We start from the raw sequence: 26,622 nt of genomic DNA, 5'->3' as shown, positions 1-26,622 counted from the left end.
TTCAGCCATCTGTTTTTATTATTTGTTAGGTTCATGTGGTTACCTTTATGTTTTCACAGGTCTTCCATTACTTTGGCTCATCACTTCAATTTGTACAAATGGTGGAGCTGTCAGAACTTCCTCGTTATTTCATATCGAGCCATGTATTTGAATTGTATCCTTGGTTGTCAAACGTCTTTTTTTTTTTTCCTAATATTCTGCCTCTCACCTTTGTGATAAATAAAAGCGTAACCACCTACTAGTATATTTAACGAAATTTACCTGACCTAAAACATTTCTATGATAATATTTCCCATTTGCAGGGAAGTCGTGCCTGCCGATCATTACACTTGTACTAAGGAACTCTTTTGTATGCTAGGCTTAAGTAGTACTCCGACTCTGTCCAAGCTGACTTCAGCTGTCAAATGCCAGAACTTTGGTTGGCAGTAGAGGCTCTGGCATTTCATAGTTTAATGGCAGAGATAGGGTGTATTAAGGGAAAGAAAAGTAGCGCTCCAGTCTCACCCATCCCCAATCAATTTTGATAAAAAAAGAAATTGATGTTTGAGATGTCTGCACTTTGACATTTTTATTTTAGATGCTATTCAGGCTGGCGTCAGGGGTCAGCAATATCAAGTAACTTCTTTAACCACCTTCAGATGTTTGACCAAAAATTCTGTGCAAGGAAAATCCAAGCTGATGCTGGACCAGTTATGCTCATTGAATGATAAGGTATCCAGCTGGATGGGCCTTATATTCTTTGTTATGTTATCCTTTTTGTTTGCACTATAAAGTTGATCTGGATTGGCTGTTTTGAAAGTTTAATGGGGGGGGGGTATTCAGTACATCACCCATGCCCATTTTTATATATTTCCTCCCTTTAAAAATTATGCCACTTTCATTGAAGTAAAATACCTCTTGATCCTGATAGATATTCACTGCACTCTTCCTTTGTTTAGACAGCATTCACTGTCTATTACACTGTGTAAGGCAAAGGTATTGCCTGTTTTGTCTATAAAAAATGGAATGAAAAAGTTGATCCGGACTCCTTTACTGTTGGTTTACTGCACATTCTATAATTTAGTCTTAATCTTTTATCACAAACCCCAGTTTTTGGAATTCCACATTTTAGGAGCAGTCTTAGCAGGACTATTGGCATTCTAGTCGGACTTTTTTTTTTTTAATGAGTTTTTCTTTATTGAAGGATATATAGTACAAAATCACAGTAGCAAATAAAACATCAAAAAAAAGACAATGATACATATCCATTTTTCCATGAAAAACAGAAGATCACCACACGAGTGACTGTCAAGCAGAAAAGAGGAGATAAAAAGAAAGAAAATAGAAATAGGAAATACAACAAATATCAAAAGAAAGAATCTACAAAATACATAAACATAAAAACAAACACAAACATATACCAGCGATTATTAAGCCTAAATATAAACATATCCGACATCTGAATAAAACAATCCAAATACAGCAGGACTACTTGCCATAAATTAAAGAGAGACATTGATGACACATTTCCTGTGCTGAAACCATACTTCCCAGTTCTTAAGAAATTGAATCGGTTTTGAGCTAGTCGGACTTTTTAATACCTAAATTATTTCACCTTTTAATTGCCTCTTTTAGATGTTTTTTTTCCCACTAGGGAGAAAATCCCTTTGTTAGACCAGGTGTACTTTGTCATAAATACAAAGAGAAAACGTAATGTTTTGCCATGAGGAGGAACGATGGCTCACTAGTGAGCTGTACTGTTGCACATGTGTTGTGGAAGGGCAGTATATTCATTTGAATTTGCTGGCAAGTGCACCCAAAGTTTGGCTTATCAGATTTTGAAGTGTAGCACACGTTTGTGTAATCCACAATGTCTCGCAAAAATGCATTAAGAAGGTACACTTAACACCCCAAAACACCAATGTATGTACCACAATGAAATGCGCATTTTTTTGCAATACACTGGTGTGAATGAGCCCTTTTAAAGCTACATAAGTATGGAAAAAACAATCATGATCATAGATAAAACAGGAGTCCTCCATATATAGCAAGCTTGATATAACAGGATAGAGAGTCCTCCAGTCACAACACTATGGTATTCCTTTGTATCCACTACTACTTGCCTAGTAACCCTTAGTACCACATGCTTCACCTAGTAACCCTTTTTATGGCCATACCTTATTTATCAGCATTGCATTTATTAGAGATGCCTCTTTCATGCTATGTAAACTTGAAAGTAAGAGTACCTCCCATACCTAAAAATCAATTTATCCCTACTGATATCTATTTAGGACTGAGACCTCATTCATTTAAGATCTTTCACCTACAAGGTAACAAGCCTTTACTTATTGTGCAGTCTCTCTGTTAGTAGGTTAAAATACTTTTTTTGTTTTGTTACTGTGGGATTTATTTCATTTTTAATCAGTAAATCACATCAGGCACAAATGCTTTGTTTCTTCCAGGTAGGGGCTGTATTTCTGCTGCCATGTAATGTATGCAGCCTTCCTCTACCTCCTGAGTCACAGCGTAGTTCCAAGAAGTGGAAGGAATACTTGGCCAGGAAACCCAAAGACATCAAAGGTGGTCATTCTTTTTTTTGTTTTCCTTCTAATTTTGCTTTCTTATCCTACTCATTCTTTTGATGAAGTGTAAAATGCTTCTAAATCTTTAACAAATTCAAAAGACCTTACCAGGCCTGACCTTACCTAAAGCATTCCTGTAAACAATAATGATGCCTGAAAAATATCTGTGTTGGTCTTTAAAGTTGAATAATTGTCCTATGGATCATCCTAGGCTCAAGTGGTACAAAAATTCCTAAACCCTTTTTGGCCTGTGATTTGCCTACACCAGTAAGGCTTTAATCCTAACACATTACTAGACAAAATAAATACCAAACCCACACACAAACATGCACATAACCCATCCTAGCCTTGTGTGTGTGCACACATGCTAACACCACACTGTATTAGCAAAGGACCACAGGCTTCACCAAAATCCAGCTGGTCAAAAAAGGAAGGATAAAGTAATTGTGTGTAGATATACATTGGATATAGAAATATACAAAATATTCATACTTGTTGCTTTGCAGCCTGATATTTTCAATTTGCTCAATGCAACTTATAAGGTCCAAGTAAAAAAAAAAATACTGAGATGAATAAAGGGCCGCTTTCTCCTATGAGTCAGGTGTAACTTAATACTAATAGCAGCTGTACTCTATGCAATATTTTGTATCTATTGATTGTGACCTTTGAGAAGGAGCAAAAATGAGCTGAAAAATGGCCTCTGTTCATGGGTACGATTAGGTAAGGGTCATCCTTCTCAAGGGTCTTTTTTTGTTTATTAGTGAAAGGTGGTAATGATTCTTTTTGTTTTGGGGCTATAATTGTGTTGGTCTGTTAAAAAAAGAACAGGCTTAATTAAATACAATGCTCTAAGTTCCTTTGCTTGTGTTCTGTAGTTCCAGGGATTAAGCTCAAAGGCGAATATTGCAGTTACTACTTCTTGGTCCAAGGGTTAAAAAATGGAGCATGCAAGGCGACTATGCTACACTCCTCCAATCAGATCAATGGTGCTGCCTCACTTGTAATGTTACATCAACGGCTACGTGATAAGCCTGAAACGGACAACTGGGGTAAGTAAGCAGGTCTAATTTACAGAAACGCTGTTACCATCCTGTGCCAATTGGGATAAATGTTTTAAGCTAACAAACTCCTTACGGAGTGTCTGCTTTCAACTGATCTCCTTTCCCAGCCCTATGTCTGATGAAAGGGCATGATCTGAAAAATGCTGGTAATGCAGGTCTCTGGCCTTAGTTGAAACTTCAAGTGACATTGAATATATTGTGTTAAAAACAGCAAGCAGTACTATGGTTGCTCCTCTGAGCCCTTGGAACTGAACGTTTTGTTAATCTTAGTCTTCCTCTAAAGTTACTTGTGTGCAGAATAATTTATCTCCAGATTAACCAAATAATTTTCCTGTTTTCTAGATTCCAGCCCACTGAGCAATCTTCCTCTTTTGGATGGTGATCAGATTCTCAGGAGAGAGAAGGCCTTGGCCCATACACAGGCCTTAGTGGTTGAGGAGTTTTTCAGTAAGTAAAGGATTTTAAGTAATCACTTTTGTTACAGGAATATGATTTCCATATTTTTCAATAATCAAAAAAACCTCTTGTTTTCCAGAACGAATAGATGGTGACCAACGGGTCTCGCATATGAATATTAACAATTTGAAGGCTTTGTTAAACATGACTCGAGATGCAGTTTTCAATATGTATGATTGCTCATTGCCAAATGACATGATTAAGCAGGATGCAAGACCGCACAACTCTGGGACTACAGCTGCTGGTAAGTGTTCCGTATTGGCAATGTGCACTTCTAAGTGTTCCGTATTGGGAATGTGCACTTCTAAGGAACTATTCAGTGTGTCCAAAAAACTGTTCCTTGAAGATCCAAGATAATAATCTGTTGTCTGAGAGGTTGTTTAGTTTGACCCAGCAAAGTTAACTTCCACAGATGACCACAGCGTCTGTCATTTGTAAGGTAGGTTTATTAGTAAAAACTGACAGCCAGTTAAGTCTCCTAATTATATTGTCAATTCAAGCTTTCCCCCAAGTGTGTGCCATCAGCTTTGACACATGCCTATGCAATCTAAAAGACAATGAAATAGGATAAGAAGGGAGGATTCATTCATACAATATTTGGGAAATATTACATGGGCAGTGCCTTTGGCATTCCCAAAGGACAATGTGTAGAAATGGGCGAGAACAGCAGCATGAAAGGGGAAAAGACAAAGAAATTAAACTGATGACTCATGACACCATGACTACAATAACTTTATTAAGGTACACATCAATCTATGTGCTAATAAAATAACAAATTTTCCTATTTACTATATTTGGGGCTATGTTGTAGTATTATTATTATTATTATTATTATTATTATTAATAATATTAAACAGGATTTATATAGCGCCAACATATTACCCAGGGCTATACATTAAATAGAGGTTGTAAATGACAAACAAATACAGACAGTGACACTGGAGGGGAGGACCCTGCCCCGAAGACCTAGTAGGTGGGGGAATTAACACACAATAGGAGGGGAGATATGTAGTGGTAGGAAATAGTGATGGTTTCAAAAGACGGAAGGAGATGGGTAGACGAGTTTGAAAAAAATGAGTTTTGAGAGCTCTTTTAAATGAGCAGAAGGTAGGAGCAAGCCAAATAGGATGGGGAAGACCATTCCAGAGAATTGGCAGAGCTCTAGAAAAGTCTTATAGCCATGCGTGTGATGAGGTTATGAGTCAAGAAGTCAGTAGTAGGTTATTGGAGGAGCAGAGAGAGTGGCTGGGGGGGTATTTTTTTTTTTTTTTTTTTTTTTTTTTTTTTTTTTTTAACCAGATCAGAAATGTAAGTGGGACAAGAACTGTGGAGGGATATGAAGGCAAAGCACAGGAGCTTGAATTTGATTCTAAGGTGAAATGGAAGCCAGTGTAGAGTGCTTCAAAGAGATGCAGCGGAAGAGAAGCGGTGGGAAGGTTGGATGAGTCTGGCTGCAGCATTCATAATAGATTGTAGAGGAGAGAGTTGGGTTAGTAGAATACGAGAGGAGAAGGTTACAGTAGTCCAGACGAGAGATGATAGGACCGTTTACAAGGAGTTTGGTCGTCTCAGGGGACAGGTAGGGGCAGATTTTGGAGATGTTGCGTAGATGAAAGTGACAGGGCCTGGAAATGTTCTGAATATGGGGGGTAAATGAGAGGGAAGAGTCAAAGGTGACACCAAGACAACGTGCCTGAGGGGAGGGCCGAATAACAGTGTTGTTAACAGTTAGATATATGTCAGGGGGGGATTTGGAATTTGAGGGGGGGATGATGATGAGTTCTGTTTTATCCAGGTTGAGTTTCAGGAATCGGTCAGACATCCATGATGAGATGGCTGACAGGCAGCATGAGACCTTATCCAGGACTGAGGGGGACAGGTCTGGGGTGGACAGATAGATTTGAGTGTCATTAGCATACAGATGGTACTGTAAGCCAAAGGAGGATATGAGACTACCCAGAGAGGAGGTGTACAGAGAAAAGAGAACCGGTCCAAGGACTGACCCTTGGGGAACACCAACAGGGAGGAGAGTGGGAGTATAGGAGTTACCATTGAAAGAAACTTGAAAGCGGTCAGACAGATAGGAAGCAAACCAATGGTATTCTTTTTTCTTTACCAAGTACAAAAAATTCAAATATGTTGCTGGAAAGCCTCATAAGTTTAAAAGGTCAATGGACTCTCCATTTAGCTGTTTTTTGTTTTTTTTTTTAATTAATTGCGGGACTACAGTTCCACTTTAAGACTTTGTGATCAGGAACGCTTTATTGCAGACAGGGTAAGGCAATGTCCCTTCTGCAATAAACATTCTTACCTGCCTGATCGCTCCGTTGAACTGTCAAAATCGGCCGGTTGTCAGGATGCACAGCAGTCCTGCCATTTACAGGACTGCATGAACTCCTACCCAGCTGAGGGTTACATCATCTAGCAAGAAAACCTGGCAGCGTCCTGTGATTGAACGTGGACAGGTGAGTATACCAGGATTTGGTTCCTCTTTAATTTGATTAGTACTTTGCATTTTTTTAAAATCCCCATGTCCTCGAAGGCCAGAATGTGCACAGATTTTTGTTTTTTCTCTGACATTAACATCTAAAAGTAATGCTAAATTTACATCTGTTATGTTGTGTTGATATGAATGTCTTGGCCTGTATGTGGCCTTCAGGGACTGCAGATGGGACACCCCAGTTCTAGGGGCATATACAGACAACTCTCAGATATACTATTTGTATAACTGGTGGCATACAGGAAAATATTTATGCCACACAGTTATCGAGAATCTTTTATTTTTCAAAGCATTTGAAAGGTGTATACATGTCTCTGATTATAGTCTCCACCTGTCACTATTTTATTTCAGCATCTCAAACAGCCAAAGTAAATCCAGCAGAATGGCCAGAGAGAAATGTGCTTCAGAATCTCGAAATCTTTGAGAAAGCCCAGCAGAGAAACCGGTGAGGATTTCATTTTTTTTTTTTATTTATTTTTTTTATTAGCTATAAAATGCAGCTCTTCACCAGTCAATGAAGCCACTAATCTGCATGGGATTACTATATTATAACTAACATAGTGATTTTATGATCTGGTAACACACTTAACATTGGGGAATTGAGCTGTAAATGACACCTGAGAACCAGCAATTATACATCAAGTGTTGGATCTCCTACATTGTTTGTCTGTACTATGTATTCTGTATTGAGCAGCTTCACAAAAGAAAATGGAGCTAGATATTGATGAATAATAAGGATAAAACTGGTAGCTCTGTAGGGAAGGATAATTTTACTATATACTTAGCTCAGGGCATTGTCCTGGTAAAAACAGGCAGTTTGTGCACAGGAAGGACCCAGACATCAGCAAACCATTTTGTCCATCTCTAATTGTTGGTCTGGCATTTCTTAAATACAAATCTGAGCCCTTACAATGTATTGGAGGACCTCACTTTGGTTCCTAACCTAGGGTTTTGCACATGTTCCTTTATTTTTATTACTCTAACCTTTTTTTATCAACACTTCCTGATTTTTCTTACAGGGCATTTATGCTGTCCAGCTCAGCAGAGCATTTACTGGGTCGGAAGGACAGTCAGAAGGAAGGACTGACACTGCTGGATGCCAAGGAGTTACTAAAATACTTCACTCCGCAAGGGCTAGCAGTTGGGGAGCTCCAACCCTTGCAGGTCCAGAGAGGGTAAAAGTCACTTTTACTATGTCTGTATTATTTTACATGACAGGAGTATTATCACCCCTATTTTTAGAAATGTTGTGATTGGAGAGTTGTGATATCTAATGTGTAAAATGTGAATTAAAAACTACTAGGTAGTTACTAGTGAAATGAAATCCCTGTATCTCTAGTAGGGTATAACACTTTTTCTTAGACCAGCATTCAATCGGTACAAAACAATATTGCAGTTGACACAGTAAGAATTGCTAGAAGTACATTATCAGTACCTTTGCTCAATTCTTTGGGGGGGGTTCAGTAGAGTAAAAGTGTATGATAGAAAACCAGATGGGGGTTGGTGTATATATCTGTGTACATACATGCATAGATTTTACATATAACCACTAGATGTCACTGCCGAGCCTTCTAATATCAATACAATGTATGTATCAGGGATGGCTGTAAAAGAACATAATACGAACGTATAGGCAAGGCAGAAAGCGTAAGATGCTGAAATACCCTGCCTAAATAAGTTGGCATGATAGTTTAAGAATGTGGTAATGAAAGTGTTTTAACTGTTAATGTCTCTCTTGCACTTAGCTAAAGTACGTGATTAGGTGAATGTCCTCGGACTAGGTGCATTCATCGAATCCATCGTTGACAGCCATGTCAGCAGAGGTAGGGAGTAAAGTAGTATTCTCTACTGTCACCAAGAATGGCACAGATCTAGGGTTAGCCAGTGTTGTCCCTAAACGCGCCTACTCACAAAGCATTTTTTGCTTGTTAAAATTTCTATAAATCCAAACTTCAGCCTTTTTTTTTCTTTTTTAGTACTGCACAGGTGTACATACTTGTAATGAAACTGCTTGCCTAGATTTCACTTCATACATACAACTTCTCACATACCACTTCTCACAATGTGCATTAGAAGCAGCTGCTTGTCTAATACAACCCAACTTTTTTCTTTGCTGGAGGACATCCAGCATCTTCCCTTCCCAACATCACCACCCCTTGCCCAATCCATGTAATAATTACATTTCAGCTCTCTGGGTCAAAGGCACAGCATCACATGTTCTCTTGAGTGCAGTATTGTTAATGTTTTCAAGAAGCTATGTACAGCACCCTGCTGGCTCCTTCTAGCAGCCATAATCTGCTTGCATTGCATTAGCTTGTGTTCTCCTGCTCAGCCTTCTGGTCACTGGTACTCTTCCTTGTTTTCCCTTTCTATATGTATTACTATGGATAAGTAGGGGCTGTAATTAGTAATTTATCCGTAGCAAATCCTTTATGGTCATAAAGGGTGGGTCAGCTTCAGAAATGAGAAATCTTGGTTTGGGAGCTCCTCAGGAGGTGTGCAGCACGTGAAAATGCCTGCTGTTTACACTGATCGACCTTTTAGAAAATGTTTCTTCTCAGTCCTGATATTGTAAGCTGATACTAACCTGTCCCTGTTCCATAACCGTGTGGGAACCTGGGATTGCCGGGTATCCCTGGCAAGAAACTCTGAGATGCTTGTGCACGGCTCAGCAATATTTAACAGCTGAGGGCAATCTGGTAGGTAAAAATAATTATTGCAGAGGGGAAATTGCCTATCCCTTTCTGCCAGAAACACCTCCTTGATTGACAATTCTCAAAGTGCCACTTTGAAGGATAAGTGTACTTTTATCTCTCCCTTATCTACCCCTACACTGACCCACTCTTCCCATTCAGTACTTGCTGAGATCCAAGCACCAGGTCTGGTTTATGTTTAGATGTACTTGCCTCTGTCTTCTTGCCTTTCTTTCTGAAAGAAATTCACATCCCATGGCATCCATGGACAGCACAGTCACTCAGAGGTTAGCACTGGGTCACAGGTTCGAATCTCAGCCAGGACGCTATCTGCATTAGGTTGCAGGTTCTCCCAGTAGGTTTCCTCCCACATCCCAAAAACATGCCTTAGGTTAATTGCCCCCCCCAAAAAAAAAAAAAAAAAACCTTAAGACTGTGGTAATGACATATGACTATGGTTGGAGATATTAGATTATAAGCTCCTTTGAGGGACAGCTAGTGACATGACTATGGACTTTGTAAAGTGCTGCATAATATGTCGGCGTTACTTAAATACTGTGTAATAATATTAATAATGGCTTAATTACATTGAGACACAAATAAGAAATAAATACACTGACCAGGAATTCTATCTTGTAACGGACTGCCTATTCAAGGTTTGTGATTCCTGGCAACTAACAAATTAGCAATAGCTGCCTCCCAAAAAGTTTAAAAGAAAACTTTAACTTTGGGTGTAGTCGTCCCTTGTTTGGATAAATATATGATGAAATCCTCTTTTCTTTGCATTATCCCACTGAAATGTGCCCTTATAACACCCTCTCGGGAGTCAGTCCCATGATGCCCCGCATTTGCTCATCTTCTTCCAAGGTATATGATGCTAGGTGTAATTCAGCACAGGAGTCTGAGAACATTGTGTAGCAAACAAAAACTGTCCTGGTCATATTTGCTACAGCATGAGCATATTAATATTTTTCTAATAATACTTCACAGAAAACAGACCTTGATCCACTGAAGTATTAAGTTTTTAAATTCCCCAAATGTCCTTTTACTCGAGCAGTGGAACTCGAGCAGTCAGAAAAATACAACAAGCTCCATTTATTTGACAAATCAAATATTAGCTTTTTGATTTTTAGTATTAGGATATATAAGTAAGGTGGGTGTTCCCCTAGTGTTCAAAAAATGTAGGATAGCCAAACCCGTAATTTGTTTATCAAAGAGATGATTGTAAAGAGGAAAGAAGACAGCAGTGGATTTCTGTTGAGTGAGAGTGACAATAACAAAATTATTCCACCAGTCCGATACCACTGGACTGGTGGAAAAATTTTGTTATTGTCACTCTCACTTTGTTTGAATAATTATTTAAAAACACTTCTTGTTTTTGTCCTCTTGTCTTGTTTTCCTCTGCTGTTTTTGCACCAAGTTTACCTTTGCAAGAGTTTCTCTGGCAGTGTCTTGATCACAGGTTCATAGTTTCATTTACACTTGGTTAAACTTGTTACAGTTCACGTGAGAAAGATTCCCAACTATGTAATGTACACTGACCTTTGTATGAACTCCCAGGCACCAAATTGCCAGCTTGTGTTAAATGAAAAAAGAAAGCATTGCTCAAGTAGAGAGAGGAAAGAACCCTGTCAAGCAACGGTGTACTCTTGTATTCAACAAACTCAAAGCTGTGTGCACGACAAATAACTGAAATAATAAAGCGCATTATTCTATTTAGAGGCAGCCAGCGATCTATCACCTGAAATTCCTTTAGACAGATGGCAAAAGATGCTTTCACCTGAAAAAGATTTTCTTAGCGGCAAAGCTCTTTTTTTTAAAAGTCCAATACACTTAAAGTTAAACAATGAGCAAAACAAAAGTGACATATATGATGTAATTGGCAACAAAACAGCAGTTTTTGGTTTACAGAGTCTTTCTTGTGACTTTATACTTTTTTGGTCTTGATATTAAATTGGTCTGTTTTTCCACCCCCTGAGATTGGACATTCACAGAAGGAGCATTTCCCATTCAGTCCTCAGTAAACACTGAATGAGAAACCTAGAGCCTCCTGGGATTCTTACGTTGCATATCCCAGGGGGCTTGGGTTTCCCATTCAGTTGTTACTGCCACGTGCCTGTCTTGTTTAAGTTTTGTAAAATTCTGTTTCTTCCAATGTTACAAGTCCTCTTTAAGGAACTTCTTTTCTTTTTAAGGATTTTTCTGTACATCAGTCTTCTGGGAGTTGTAGACAAGATCATTCTTGAACAAGTGTTAAAAAAATGTGCAGGTTTGACAGTGCACGACACCAGCATACTATATGTGCGATAAGCTGTCTCTTCTTATTTGCCTCCATAAGAATCCTGTCCTTGGAGATTTCAGGATAGCAGAAGTTCATGTGTTTTCCCTGTAAAGTTACACATGATGGAAGATGCTGTAGGAGTACTATTATTATTATCAAACCGGATTTATATAGCGCCAACATATTACACAGCACTGTACATTAAATAGTGGTTTCAAATAACAGACAGATACAGAGAGTGACACAGGAGGAGAGGATCCTGCCCCAAAGAGCTTACAATCTAGGAGGTTCCAACTTATTCCTAGCTGCTGATTCATGATAGTTAAAGCATATTCAAACCCAGCATAAAAATGTAATACTGTATATTGTGACTTGTTGGTTCATGCCAGTAACATATTTTTAGCCTTTTAGGTGACACCATTCTAAGTAATCACCCCAGGCTGCTCTCCTACTATGGACTGCAAGGATTTCCTCCCTTCCCCTCCCCATCTCAATAACATGCAGCAGTGTGCTTTTTAGTTCACAAAATATTATTGCAAAGATTAGTAACATTGATTTCATATGTCAGTTAATCACACAAAATGGTATAAGAATACTGATAAGTATTTGCTGAAAACAACCCCCAAATGCAGACAACATATCTGACATTTAGTTTAAATGAACCGTAACTGTAAAACAGGAAATAACTAATAATTTAAAAAGGCGGTATATCTCTGCAGTATGTATAAATTTCTCAATGCATAGTACACAATTCTGTCTCTGATGCGCTCAATTCTGTCCCTGAAATCTCAAGCAATGTAGTCAGCCCTGTCTTAGCTTTCCTCTGGAAAAATCTCCCCTCCTTTGAGATGGGTAAAGGAGAGGTGTTTGTAGTACAGCAGGGTGAAAGATGTGGAGTGCAGGAACAAATCCTGTGCTTTGCCTTCAAATCCCTCCTCCGTTCTTGTCCCACTTACCTTTCTGACCTGATAGCAGATACTCCCCTATCTGCTCCTCCAATGACCCACTAATAACTTCCTCACTTATAACCTCATCACACGCACGGCTCCAAGACTTTCTAGAGCTGCCCCAACTCTCTGGAATGGTCGTCCACGTCGGCTTGCGTTTTATATTCACCTACCTGTCGTCTTCTGATTTTTTTTTTTTAAACCCTTACTACTCACCTCACAAATCCATATCTCCCCTCCTATTGTGTGATGCTTCCCCCAACTCCTGGATTTTAAGCTCTTCGGGGCAGGTCCTCTCCTCCTCCTGTGTCACGGTCTGTCATTTGCAAACCCTATTTAATATACAACACTGCATAATATGTTGGCGCCATATAAATCCTATTTATTAATAATAAATCCCCATTGGGCTTATTCAAGAAATTCAATTTTTAAAGGTAACTTTTTATAGGATAACTTGGAAGTTTAAATTGCTGATATTGTCTTATGGAAATTCTACTGGCCTGGCTGTCATGCACACAGTCTTCACATTGATACCAGAGGGTCAGCATAGCAGCCAGGCACTGCAGGATTACAATATACAGTGTCCTTAGGGAATGTGTGTCTGTATGTATGTATGTATGTATGTATGTATATTTGTTCATAGGAAAAGAGAAGAAAATCAGCTGAAATGTTTAATATGATAATTTTTCTTTATCCAGAGATAATGTCTTCCTGTTAACACCCCAACTTACCCCACGGAAGCTGACCGGCATGCCTTTTGAAAAAGCCTCGGAATGTTACTACCACAACCTTGAGTAAGCTAATATGTTTGTTTGTTCGTTTTTTTTGAAACAATGGCTTTTTTTCTAGAGTGAGTCATTTCTCTATTTCTCTGCTTTAAAGCTCCATACCATTTCTATTAGAGACCATGTTAACTGAAGCTTTTGAAAGGCTTTTTAGAAAGTGCTGAATGCCCTGTTTCACTTCTATTTGACACCAAATGCAGCATCAGTATGCACCAGTCTACTTGACAGTGTCAGACCTAGTTTCTAAAGGATATAATAGGCTTTAGTTTAATACAGTGGTTTGAAAACACTCAGCTTTTTTCAATCTAGGCTGACAGTATAAACCTTTGTTTTTTTCTGCTCCCTGAGGAAAGGGAAAGCCTGATCAGGATTTCCCTTTCCTCAGCATCTCAGGGAGCAGAGCAATCAGCGGAGCTTTATGCTGACAGCTCTGCTGCAGCAAAATTCGGTTCGGGTCTACCCGAATTCGAACAGCCATATTCGGGTCAAATATAGGGACAACCCGAATTCGAACATCAACACTAACCAGGAGGTACTACTAATTTACAAAAGAGACCTGCAATGTTGTTTTCTGTGAAAAAACAGACTTTTGTTTCAAGCAAACTTTTTACCACATTTTCTACATTATATAAAAGGGGCCTAACCCTTTTATGTAATGTGTGGAATTTTTTTTTTTTTTTTTTTTCTTTTCTGGGGAGGACTCTACCCCTTCAGTCTTTATCTCCATGGCTGTAAAGACTGAATAGGAAACCTGCAGGCTCCTTGGGATACATACGTTACATATCCCAGGAGGTTTTTCATGTATGTAAAACAAACCCAAAAAAAATCCCATGCATGCACATTTTTTTCTGGTAGCCCCGGGAGGCTACAGGACTTCTGGGTAAGTAAGAAGAAACAGTCAAAAAAGAGAAAAAGTGCCAGGCTCACACATACATGAGCTCATGCATACATTTTCAGATTGGATGTTGTGATCGAGCGTTTTACACTTTAGCTGTAATCGCCCACCAACAACAACAACACAACGCTGTCGGCTTGTGGTCTAGTTCGAGTCCAGCTGTTAATTCGCTAGTCCGAAGTGTTGGAAAAATATCTTGAAACTTACTACGGAGATATATGCCTGAAAAACAGGTAGTTTTTTTTTTTCCCCTGTGGTTTTGCTAGAATGCATTAGTTCATCAAAACCATTCTGACAGTAATTGGATAATGTATGGACCCCTTCTTGCAATTCAGGAAAAATATTCCATAACGCATTCACTGAAGTATCCTTGCTGCATTTCACTAACTGAAAGCTGTATTTAAAAATGAGTCAGCTAAGATTTTTCTTAGATTCAAAACTTTATTGGAAGTTTCAGGGTGGTTAGTAATTAAGAGATTAGTTTTATTTCAGTACTGGTCCAGAAAAGGTGTTTACCACTCCTTGAGGAGACTTTGCAAAAGTGCAAAGCGAGGGCAGCAGGGCAAGTCAGTATTATGAGCTAGGTAAAATGGGTGGTTTTGAAATTGGCCTCTGCTAAGAAAACATTAGGGCAGTGCAAAGCCCCTTCATTGTCATTTGCATGTGAACAATTGCAAATGGTAGTTGGGGGCTTATGATACTCCTATAATGGTTTTCAAGTGTTTGAGAAAGCCCACAAAAAAAGTCTATAGCTATTCCTAGGTGCCCAGTGGTTGACCGCAACAACTTGACAATCCGTCTAAACCCTTCCAAACTTTTTTTTTTTTTTCATTTTTTCCACTCTGCACTTTTTTTTTTTTTTAATTATCTTTTAAAAAAGTCTCTTTTAGGAAGGCAGAAATGACCTCTTTTTTACAAACAGGTCTTCTACTATTATAAAAGATGTGAAATTGCAATTAAAGCTTCTTTGTCTCTAGACTTGCAAAGTCTGAAAGCTCAGACTCTCTGCTATCCTTGGCCAGTGAAGGCAGCGGTCCTCGTCAGCCACCTAGAGTGACCAGGCCACGCTCTGAAAGAACAGTACCAGCACCATCTTTATCTGGACAGACTTCCACTTCTTCTACAAGGGGATCGTCACTGAGCAACAAACCTGCTCAGCCAAAGCAAAGTGCCAATCCTGAGCCTGAGAGCAAGGAATCTAGATCTCAGAAACACAACAGGGTAACGTGTTCCATCATGTCTTATGTTCTTTTCTGTTGTGTTGTGTAATGAGGCCTCCGAATGCCTTTGCTGCCTCTTTGCAGAGAAAGCTATGAATAGATCATTTACAAGTTCATTCCAACTAAACCTAAAAGAGCCCTCAATTTTCTCTTGTAGATAATCTAATCCAATCAGAACTTCTAGAGAATAAAAAAATATATATGGTTAACTCTAAGTTGGCATATGATGAAAAAGGCAATAAGTATTGTAAAAGCATTTATTGCAAAATAATTGAAAAATACAGGCATTTAGGTATGTGTTATTATTTGATAATGATGTCCTTTGTTGACCCACTTTTCATCATTACTTGGTCTATGGCTTATCTATACACGACGGGAAGATCATAAAAGGAGCCCACAAGGTACTGTACATAGTTTCCTGAAAACATCACAGCACCTTGCCTAACTTTTTCCCCCAAGAATCATCAGCCCTAATCCAGGCAGTGTGCTAATTATTATGCAAAGGCTTTGAATTAGTGATTGTCCATCTGGGGAAGTTGCCAGTCTCAGCCAGGTTATATCTGCATGCCGATTTCCCTAGTTAATGTCCTCATGTACCTACATGACTGAAAGAACTGAAATCTAATGACTGGAGAGAAATGGGCTGGATGATGTGGGATGTCCTGTAACCACATAGCAAGGTAGGGTCTATGTGGTTTTCCTCAGCTTCTATTGTACATTGTAAGAACTGCCATGTACAGTGAAATCGGATTTAAGTAATTTCAGTACACGAGACAAACCTGTACAAGAATTAAGGGGATGCCCTATGTTCACTGCAGAAGATTATACACAGAGGTTCAGGACTTTCCAGGGCATTTGTCTGATCAGGCAACTGTTAAAAACTCTTTGGCAGGTAGAACCTTTCACATATATTCAATTTATCTTTCAACTTTAGTCCTTTCACTGCCACCACAGCTATTACTATTAATACAGAAAAGACTGCAAACTGAATAATGAATGTTAGGATCAGCCATGAGATTGTTTTAAAATTAATCAGCTGCCACTTTTCTGTATCTTTGAGACAGTAATCTTGTTAAATACAAACTAAAGATGTTGCACAAAAAACTAAAACTGAAAAAACCCCGAAAAAACAGAATAGAAACTCACACTATTGTATATAACATACACATTGTATAAAACATTCCACTGTGGAGAATCTATCTCTGCCATTTAAATATTTGGATTTTTAACAGAACTAATGTTTTGGTAGATATCATATTCGCTGCTTTATACACAGAAACCTAAAGCTAAGTACACACGTCAGATGATTTTCATCTAATTATCACTTCAGAGCTGGTATCGGACGGGAATCTGACGTGTGTACATTGGACGTCCGACGTCTTTAATGTATCTGTCCCACCGAATGACTGCAATGCAAGTAAGGGGGTAGAGAGCGCAGCAGGCTGCCACTCACTCGTTCTCCCCCCTACGTTCTCTATGGAACATCTCGATGTATGGTGCTTGTTCATTCATCTTTCAGTCTTTTGTTGTTAGAAAGGATCGTGAAAGATCCAATGGCAAAAGTCTAACGTGTGTCTAAAGTGTCCATGGATGGGACAAAGGAAGGAGGCCATTAGTTAGGTTTGACTCCAAATAGATGAGCTGCAAATAGTTTTTATTTTGTTGCCCATTTACAATATGGTTCATAGTGACTTTTTGCAGTTTTCCAAGTGCTCGTATATCTAATGGCATAAAATCTGAGAGCAGGGTTTTTTTTTTATAGAGCAATATTTCTCAACCAGGGTTCCTCCAATGAGCAATTTGTGCCTCCCAGGTCAGTTTACCTGCTGCCAATGATCTTTTTGGCTATCTGTAGGAGTGACATTCTTCCCACTGGTTAGCAAAGTTAGTGACATTCTTCCCTCTGACCATCACACTAATATACTGTAATCTGTGGACATAGTAATTATAGCAGGCGTTCCCAGAAGATCTGAAGTCATTTTAAAGTTTCCTCATGTTAATAAGCTTGGAAAACCCTGCTATAGAGACTGGAAATATATAAGTTTGGAGGGGTCTGGTGAATTTTCAGCAGCATAAATAGATCTAGCCAAAATGTATTTTTAGGTAAAGGAAAGAATCCCAACAGTCTGAAAGGAAGGAGGGAAACCCTATTGCAAGCTTGAACCTACCTGCAGCCCAGAATGGGGCTCTAAACGGTAGTGTAAATACTTACCCATGTTTATTAGAAACAAATAAACAAAATGCATAAAAGCCAGCAAGTAAAAAGTGAAGTCGTATCTGTTAGGCTTCATACACACGCTCATTAATTGTCGTTGGAAAGGATCCCTCACAATCCTTTCCAACGACAAAAGACTGAAAGATGCAACAAGCGCTCAATATACAGCACCATTCTGCTCTATTGAGAAGGGAGGGTGGAGAACGAGTGAGCGGCACCCCGCTGCGCTCTTTCCCCGTCACTTGCAGTGTGGTCGGCCATGACGGATCTATGAACAACATCGGGCGAGCTCTGTACACACGCCAGATTCTCCTTTGATACCATCCCTGAAGTGATAATCAGATAAGAATCATCTGAAATGTGTACATAGCCTTAGTTATAAGTTTTACAATAAATAAAAAAAAGCCAAATGTGTTGTCATGTAAATACACTGCAGTTTCCCTTTAAGGAATATGACACAAGTTATTTGGGTTTCATTCAGCCAACTTTGTTGTTTTCAGACTCTGAGTTTTATTGTGAGGATGAGGAGAGGGTGTTTATTTCATACAGACTGTAATGTGTTTAGGAAGAGATTTAACCTTTAGGTCTAAATATAGAAGCCATTTCTGTCAGAAAATCGGTTCCCTTTGTGAATTCCTGCAGCCTGTGAGGAAGGAAGAGTCTGAAATGAAGATGAGGGGGGTTATGCTAAACCATACTGTAATTATGCACGGTGTGGTGTCCTGATATGATGAGATCTATTGTTTTCATCCTAACATGTTTGTTTTTTGTTTTGTTTTTTTCTCCCCCCCCCCCCCACCTTGGTACGTAAGCATTTATTTCATAGAAACTTGCAAACCTCAGTTTAAAAACTTAGGATGGCTTATAAGGGTTCTTCAGCTCTTTGATTTACAAATAATCTTCAAGCTGAACTCCAGACACAGCTAAGCGGGTCATCTGTCATCTCCACGAAAGGATTTGCAACGATTCTGTCCATTCACTTTTATAATTCCTTAGCTTCTGCCAGACACCCAAATTAGTAATTGTTTCTGCATTTCAATTTTATGCCGTTTATAAAAGGAAGTTGGGCAACTAGAAACGTTACCAATAATGGGGAAGTATATTAGCAGATTTGAAATAAAGTTTAATGCAACTTTAAATATGTTTCTGGTGCATTAAAAAGTGCAAAGTTTTGGTTTTCTTTAGACATCAGCCACAGTCTGGGCCTGATTTATTAAAGCTCTTCAAGACTGGAGAAAAAAGACTATCCTAGGAGAACTTGGGGTATACAGCAAACCTGGATGTTTTCAATCCTACACCAGATGATGTTTCCCCCATGATAGTCTATCTTCTCCAGTCTTGGGGAGCTTTAATATATCAACACCAGACTTTGTCTGCTTGCAAAGTCAGAGTCAAAAAGCTTGTCCCCTCCCAGCATGCTGTAGAAAATGACTTTTCATATCTGTGTGGAAACAGTGGTCTCTCAAGCAAGACTTATGCTGAAGATTGGAGATCTGTAGCTCTGCAGGGAATGTGTTAGACTTCTGCAGAGAGATGTCTGCTTCCACACCGAGATCAAGGGTCCATTTGTGCAGCATGCTGACAAAAATATGTTTTTCTGCTTAGTCTGTGTCTGCTTTCACTGTGCACACATTTTGTTTTGATGCACCTGAAATATATATATATATATATATATATATATATATATATATATATATATATATATATATATATATATATATATACTCATGTTGTGAAAGGAAATCGACACTTCATTATCCCCACTAAAAATTATTTGTTTTATTCTTGTTCTGGTCACAATTTAAATTTGATTTTTCCCACCCGCAGTTAAAATAGTCACCAAATTGCCCTATTTTGACCCAGAAAACAATGCCCGATGCTACAATCATGAGCAGGGCAGTATGTGAAGTTCTAAGGTTCTGGTTGCCTGTGGCTTATCACCCATCACCCAGTTCTGTTTGTATCTTCTGTTTTATGCTTCTAAAAAAAACATTTTTCCAAAATGATTGTCTCCAGCAATGTCTAAACACAGTAATATCATCATTACAGCTGAATTCCTGTTTATATTTTCTTCAGATGCTGAGGGAGGTGGTGTGTAAAACTCTGCACAGACATGGCATCCAGGAGGATCACCCCTGCTTCACGGCCTGCAGTCAGCGCCTCTTCGATATCTCCAAATTCTTCTTAAAGGTGCAGCATATCTCTGTACAAACTGCTGTCAATGATTTTATTTTGCCCATCTATTTTTAGTTGCATTGTTTTTATAAGGATTAGTGTTGGTTTGCAGCTGTTGTTTTGTCACACTAATAAAGCCCAATTGAACGTTCAGCCAAAATCCTGTTACTAATATTATTATTATTATAATAATAATCAGGATTTATATAGTGCTAACATATTATGCACCGCTGTACATTAAATAGGGATCCTACAAATGTTTAATTTAGTAAAATAGTTTCAATGTGGCTGATTTATTAAAGTTCTCCAAGGCTGCTGAGGATACATTTTTATCAGTAAAGCTGGGTGATCCAGCAAACCCTCAGTCATTTGCTATTTGCTATCAAATTTTTAAACGTGGACCATATCCATTCTTTGCTCAAAAACATCTAAAAAAAGCCATCACAAATTCTGGAAAAACATTCTTTGGACAGAAGAAACCAAGATCAACCTTGGCTTGGGTGTGCATGGCTGCCATGGCACTGGGACACTAGAGTTTATCCATGATGTGACACAGGACAGAAGCAGCCGAATGAATTCTGAGGTGTTCAGAGACATACTGTCTGCTCAAATCCAGCTAAATGCAGTCACATTGATTGGGAGGCGTTTCATAATACAGATGGACAATGACCCAAAACATACAGCCAAAGCAACCCAGGAGTTTATTAAAGCAAAGAAGTGGAATATTCTTGAATGGCCAAGTCAGTCACCTGTACCCAATTTAGCATGCATTTCACTTGTTGAAGACTAAACTTCGGACAGAAAGGCCCACAAACAAACAGCAACTGAAAGCCGCTGCAGTAAAGGCCTGGCAGAGCATTAAAAAGGAGGAAACCCAGCATACAGGCTGTCATTGCCAGCAAAGGGATTTCAACCAAGTATTAGAAATTAACTTTTTTTTCAGCTTTTTAATTTGTCCAATTACCTTTGAGCCCCTGAAATTAAGTGATTGAGTTAAAAAAAAAAACGGCTTTAGTTCCTCACATTTTTATGCAATCTTTTTGTTCAACCCACTAAATTAAAGCTGAAAGTCTGCAGTTCAACTGCATCTGAGTTGTTTCATTTAAAATTAATTGTGGTAATGTACAGAACCAAAATTAGAAGAAAAAGTTGTCTCTGTCCAAATATGTATGGACCTAACTGTATATGTTATTACAAGGAGCAATGTGTTCTTGTCCACTCAGTGCTTTCGTATTCATGTTATCAGCCCTTATCCCCACTCTTGCAAATAGTTTTTGGAATGTTAATACTTTACAAGAGCATTGCAATGTTCTGTCTGTCTGCATTTGTTACTTTACCACAACCCCACACATATACAATATAATGCCTATCTTGTTTACTTAATGTAAGTTAATACCCCCAACCCCTTTTGGGACCCACAGTGTTATCACATAAAAGTGCAGAACCTCCTGTGGTAACCTGACTTTAATCGTGGCTGTGTGGGCACAAATTGCCCTCGGACATACACTTATGCAGTGGAGATTTAAATCTGCAAAGAGGTAGGAGAGAAAGTCAATATTAAAGCTCAACGTTTTGGAAAAGGAAAGCCAACAAGGAGTAGTGGACAGAAAGATTTTTTTTCTTTTTACATTGAAAACTGTTTAAGCTACATAATCTTGTGTGTGTGTGTGTGTGTGTCTTTGTTTTTTTCCTGCAATGTGACAACAATGGTGAAGGCACTTTTCTGCTTCATCATTACTGTTCACCTGTGTATAAAGCTAACACCATAAAGACTTGGTTTTCATGTGCGATGTTAAAGCTTGAGTGACCTGCAGAAAGTCCAGACATCTACCCTGCTGAATATTCCTGCAATAAACTGGAATTCCAATTGTGATCCCGATGTTCTCACAAATGTTCCCTTAATAGATGCAACTTCCCAAAAACATACTTTAAAATCTTATTGAAAGCATTGGTTAAGGATGGAGGCTGTTATAGCTTTACTATTTCACTGAAATAACTGGTGGATCAGAAGATCCAATAAGTATTAAAAATGTTCAGCAATCGCACACTCACAGGTATTTTACTTCATTAAAGTAGCAGTTCACAACAAAGCAGCTTCAGTTAATTTAACCTAAAAAGGAGCCTGGCAATGCTCAGAAAATTGCTATGCAGTTTTAGAGCTGCTATGTTTTGTACTGCTGCTTTTATGAAGGATTTGAAACCCTGTTCATACTTTTCACATCAGCTTTAGATGCTTCTAAGATCATTTAAAACAGGTGCCTTTGGCATGTAGTTGACCTGGTTTTGACCCACTTCATGCTACCTTGGCATTCCTGTAGACCTGTATTGGGGTCAGAAGCCATTCTGATGTGGGCAAAAGAACATCAATACTAGCACTTGGGCAACTATTCTAACAGAATTCTTCCCCATTGGTTACTGTATTGTTACATTGTTACACCCTGTTGCATCCCTTTGAGGTTTCTTGCTGAATAATGCATGTTAAAATCACCAATGTAAAGGTTTTTTCACGTTCCTTTTTAATGACAAAAGACTGAGTGATGCATGAACGAGCGCTGTTCATACAGAGCCATTCTGCTTTATAGAGAGGGGAGGGGAAGAGCGACGGATCAGCACCCTGCTGCGCTCTCTCCCCTTCACTTTATTTAAGATTGTTTGTCGTTCGTGAATCCGCCAGGATCGATCCATGAACGATAAGCGTTGTACACACACCAGATTCTCGTCCAATACCAGCCCTGAGGCGATAATCAGACGAGAATCCTCTGACGTGTGTACGTAGCCTTAGACTCTATTTCTGATACGTGACAGCAGCTCACATATGCAGTAATTCTTGGCAATAGAGTTAATTATACATTTACTTTTTGTCCTATTAATCAACACAATTCATTGTATTTAGGACTTGAAGACGTCAAGAGGCCTCTACGATGAGATGAAGAAGGCAGCCACTAATAACGTTAAACAGGTGAGCTTTGTGTAATGGGAAATGTGATGTTATATTTAAATGAGACTTCAAATGTCAGTCGTATAAATATTTAGAAAACAGAAGATGTCTGACCTTAAAGCTTGAGTGACTACTGTACACTGCGTCATGCTACAGAATTACCTTGCGCTTTACTTTGTATAGGAAAAGTTAAAGTAGTTTGTTACTTTAATCTAGATGTGCCATTAAAATGTTCCCTTTTATGTATAAAGAGATCTGTCTGATTTATCTGAAGCATCAAATCTGTTACTTCAGTCAGAACTTCTCCTTTCAACTGGGACTCCAGTTTTGTTTATGGAAATAAAAACAAAAGCTGTTCCTTCTAGGTTACATCTATGCCTTGCATTGCAGCTTTTATTATAGCTTTGTACCTGCTTTTACTGTATTTTGGCAGGCAAAGGTTTTAGAACCACAGGTTTTCAACAGCATGTAATCTAATGGAGGGAATCATTCCATGCTGCACAACAAGCTGCAAGCACATTTTCTTTACTAGGTTAGTTCACTCCGCAGCAAAAAAAACTTGTTACCTACTGCTAGATGAACAGGTTATAAAGATGGTATCGTGAGAAAGTTCACCATGAATATCTTGGATAGCCCAATGTTCATTGGTGTATTTTTCAATGCAATTTGCAAAACTTATTCAGCTTCCTTCAGAATTATCAGAGGTAATAATTTAAAAGGGTCTTTGGGTTACATCCACACCTGGATGGTTGAATGAACAAAAGGGCAACAGGGAATGGCTGACAACAGCAGTGGGACTGCAGTGGGAAAAAAATGCAGGATATTATGGAAGAAAAGATTTTATATACTTGTCGAGACCTGCCAGGAATCCGAATAAAGTGCTTAAAGAAACCATAGGGAGTAGAGGGGAGTCGCACATGGTAAATAAATCAATGCAACTTAGTTATGTCACACAAACATTTGTTCCTACATGCAGTCCACCTGTCTGATACTTGCCGCCAGTTATCCTTCTCTGTATTTTATGGCTTTGCCCAGGGATATGTAGCCTCTTTTCCTAAAATTCTAAATGGCTTCCCCCCATAATTGGTCTTAGACTGTATTAATAATAAACAGTTTTTATATAGCGCCAACATATTACGCAGCGCTTTACAATAAATAGGGGTTGCAAAACAGACAGATACAGACAGTGACACAGGAGGAGGAGAAGACCCTGCCCAGAAGAGCTTACAATCTTTTTAATGATATTTGACTATGGTAGACACATTAGATTGTGAGCCCCTTTGAGGGACAACTAATAACATGACCATTGACTTTGTAAAGCGCTACATAATATTTTGGCGCTATATGAATACAGGTTAATATTAATAAAATGTCCCCGCGGTGTTCTCTTCCATCCTGCACATGAGCACAGTGACACCACTCATTCGTTGTGCTTACTAGTATAGCCTTCCCCAAAAAAAATGAATGAGGCTTTGACACTCATGTACAGAATGAGGAGGACCTGGAAAGGATCTTCTCATCTCTGAGTAAAGCTGTATAGTGAAAATTTCTGGACTTTGGACAAGAGAAAATATTGGCCTGGCTGGAGGAAGGCAGGTAACATGTTAATCAGCTTTGTATTTAGCTCCTTGCCTTTAAAAATATAAATCTGTCTTTTTAACATTTTACATTTGTGAGCAAATCCGGTGTTCAAACACATTCCTGAAATGCTGTTCGTCTCCAGCCCCCATCTTCCCATTGATACAAAGGAATGTATAATTGATCTTTCAAGTTAATATTAGTGATATGTTGTAACACATTCTTTTTATTCATCGCCATGTACAGGCCGCAGTGTGTCAATGTCCCATTCTCTGGCTTGTCATGTTACATTGTCCCCTAGGCTCGCTCACGTGGATCGGCTTTGTAAAGCTGTCAATGATCCATCAGAGGTAGTCGGTGGGGGAAATGAACCAGAACATTCTATTTTTCCACATTTGGGTGATGAGTAAACACCTTGTCACTTATTTGTAATCATGTAGTGAATATGCTGCATTTAGTTTTGAAAACACAATGGTATTATGTTGAGCAGTGTCCTAATACTCTTATCAGCGTCGTGCCATTCAGAGCGCTGAGCTTACTGTCCTGAATAGTCTGAATGTTTTTTTTATTGTTTTGGAGCAGTAGAGGAGGTAAAACAGCGAAGAAAAAAAAAAAGAATCCACTCACAGTTTGTATTGCTGTGGGTTCCTTTATTTTAATGTCCCAACCCAGCCAAAAAGATAACACAAATCATATTCCACACTGATAAGATAACATCACAGATCACGCAGAATAATGGTGACTTTATTTTCTCCTTTGGGTTTCTACCATCACAGCTATAAGGCCAAATGTCAGCCAAAATATATTTTGGTTTTGCAAAGAATATAAAGAAAGAGTTAGTTTTTTTTTTTTTGTCTGCCCTATGTGAAGAATTTCCCTCCCCTCTGGTCCATTGGCGCCCTAACACATAACTTTTTACCAAGATGGGTAGTATTCTGTATTCCAAATTGTAATACAGATGTGAGAATAAAACCCTGGTTAGTCTAACCCTTCCCTACGTTATCCAAGTACTGGTCAGAATAAAAAGGTTTAGATTTGGAACTTCGGTTGGCCTGGTAGAAATGCAAGGTTCCCTCTGTGCTTTATCTACATGTCAACATTTTAGAAAATAGATTATCATAATTTCCTTATTTTAGTCTGTGTTTGTTTTGGATACAATTGTTTTTTTTCTATTTTAGCAGCCTATTTTCAGGGTTTTCATAATCAGTATACTTTTACTGAGCGCTACCTCATGTATGATATTTAACAAAATCCCAAAAAAAATAGGTTTGTGTGCGCTAAACTTTTTTGGGGTGTATAATATTTTAAAAAAATGCAGCAGATTTTAATTCTATAGGGTCTCCTATTTGGGGGTCCAAGCACATGTGGAGCCTGTGTGGAAAAAGACGAAAAGGACTCCCATCTGTTGAAAAGTTTGCCCGTGTCCAAAGAAGAGAGTTAAGATTCACAAAAGTTTAAATTTTTTTTAGTTTAATTAGGAAAGTTGGTAAAGTTATTTGGGTTGCTTTTCAAAACGTGACCTTCAAATTATATATTTGAAAATGTAGCCGAGTGGAATGCATTTCATTTATTTTTACTTTTTGTCAATAAAATGTCTTCAATAATCTTCATAGGACTTTTTAGCCATATTTATAATGTAATAATGATTACAAATACGTTCCTGCTGGCTGCACCATATTCCTTCACTTTCAAGCAGTGTTTCTCAACCAGGGTTCCTCCAGAGATTGATAAGGGTTCCTTGACCAATGATGTGACTCTCACATCATTGTCAGTTTATCAAATTCCAATGACCCTTTTGCTTATCTATAAGGTTGGCAGCTTCCCCAATGGTCAGCAATGTAAGAGGCATTCATCTGCTTGTAAAAGAAAAAACTTCTGCCATCTGGTTACCCCAGATTCTCTCCTACTTCCAAAAAAATATGCTATAAGGTTAAGTGGCTTCCCACTAAAATATAGCATTTGACTAAGATTATGGAAAGGACATTAGATTGTGAGCTCCTCTAAGAGACAGTTTGAGACATGACTATGTACTCTGCACAATAAGTTGGCACCAATGATCTGCCAACAATGTAGTACAAAAACATACCTGTTTAAAAGAGGTGTGTGTGGGTGTGTATGTATTTTATACATAGCTTTAATCAATCATTTTCTCTTTCTTAGGTCATTCAATGGGAACTGGACAAGCAGAAGAAGTAACATTTGAAATGTAATTATTTTTTTAGTTAGATAAAAAGATATTTGTAGTGTACAGTAAATATAATGTGTATATGAAGTTTTATACATATTTATAGCATTTGTATTTTTCTTGCTTCTTTTT

The 26,622-nt window shown here is 38.5% G+C and overlaps 1 protein-coding gene across 1 annotated transcript in view; it reads left to right on the top strand.

Moving 5' to 3' along the window:
- Positions 1 to 26,622, top strand: part of MTBP (MDM2 binding protein) — a 35,399-nt gene extending 8,777 nt beyond the window's left edge. Inside the window, exons 9-21 of the mRNA XM_072413236.1 lie at positions 60 to 154; positions 639 to 711; positions 2,442 to 2,559; positions 3,437 to 3,610; positions 3,965 to 4,069; positions 4,158 to 4,322; positions 6,930 to 7,023; positions 7,598 to 7,753; positions 13,198 to 13,293; positions 15,157 to 15,400; positions 19,691 to 19,804; positions 22,683 to 22,748; positions 26,466 to 26,622. Of these exons, the coding sequence (XP_072269337.1) occupies positions 60 to 154; positions 639 to 711; positions 2,442 to 2,559; positions 3,437 to 3,610; positions 3,965 to 4,069; positions 4,158 to 4,322; positions 6,930 to 7,023; positions 7,598 to 7,753; positions 13,198 to 13,293; positions 15,157 to 15,400; positions 19,691 to 19,804; positions 22,683 to 22,748; positions 26,466 to 26,501 (1,536 nt within the window). The 3' untranslated portion in view covers positions 26,502 to 26,622. The remainder of the gene's footprint in view (positions 1 to 59; positions 155 to 638; positions 712 to 2,441; positions 2,560 to 3,436; positions 3,611 to 3,964; positions 4,070 to 4,157; positions 4,323 to 6,929; positions 7,024 to 7,597; positions 7,754 to 13,197; positions 13,294 to 15,156; positions 15,401 to 19,690; positions 19,805 to 22,682; positions 22,749 to 26,465) is intronic.

The sequence above is a fragment of the Pyxicephalus adspersus genome, chromosome 5 (genome assembly GCF_032062135.1).
Source record: "Pyxicephalus adspersus chromosome 5, UCB_Pads_2.0, whole genome shotgun sequence".
NCBI classification, from domain to species: Eukaryota; Metazoa; Chordata; class Amphibia; order Anura; family Pyxicephalidae; genus Pyxicephalus; species Pyxicephalus adspersus.
This window is presented reverse-complemented; position numbering and strand designations above follow the sequence as displayed.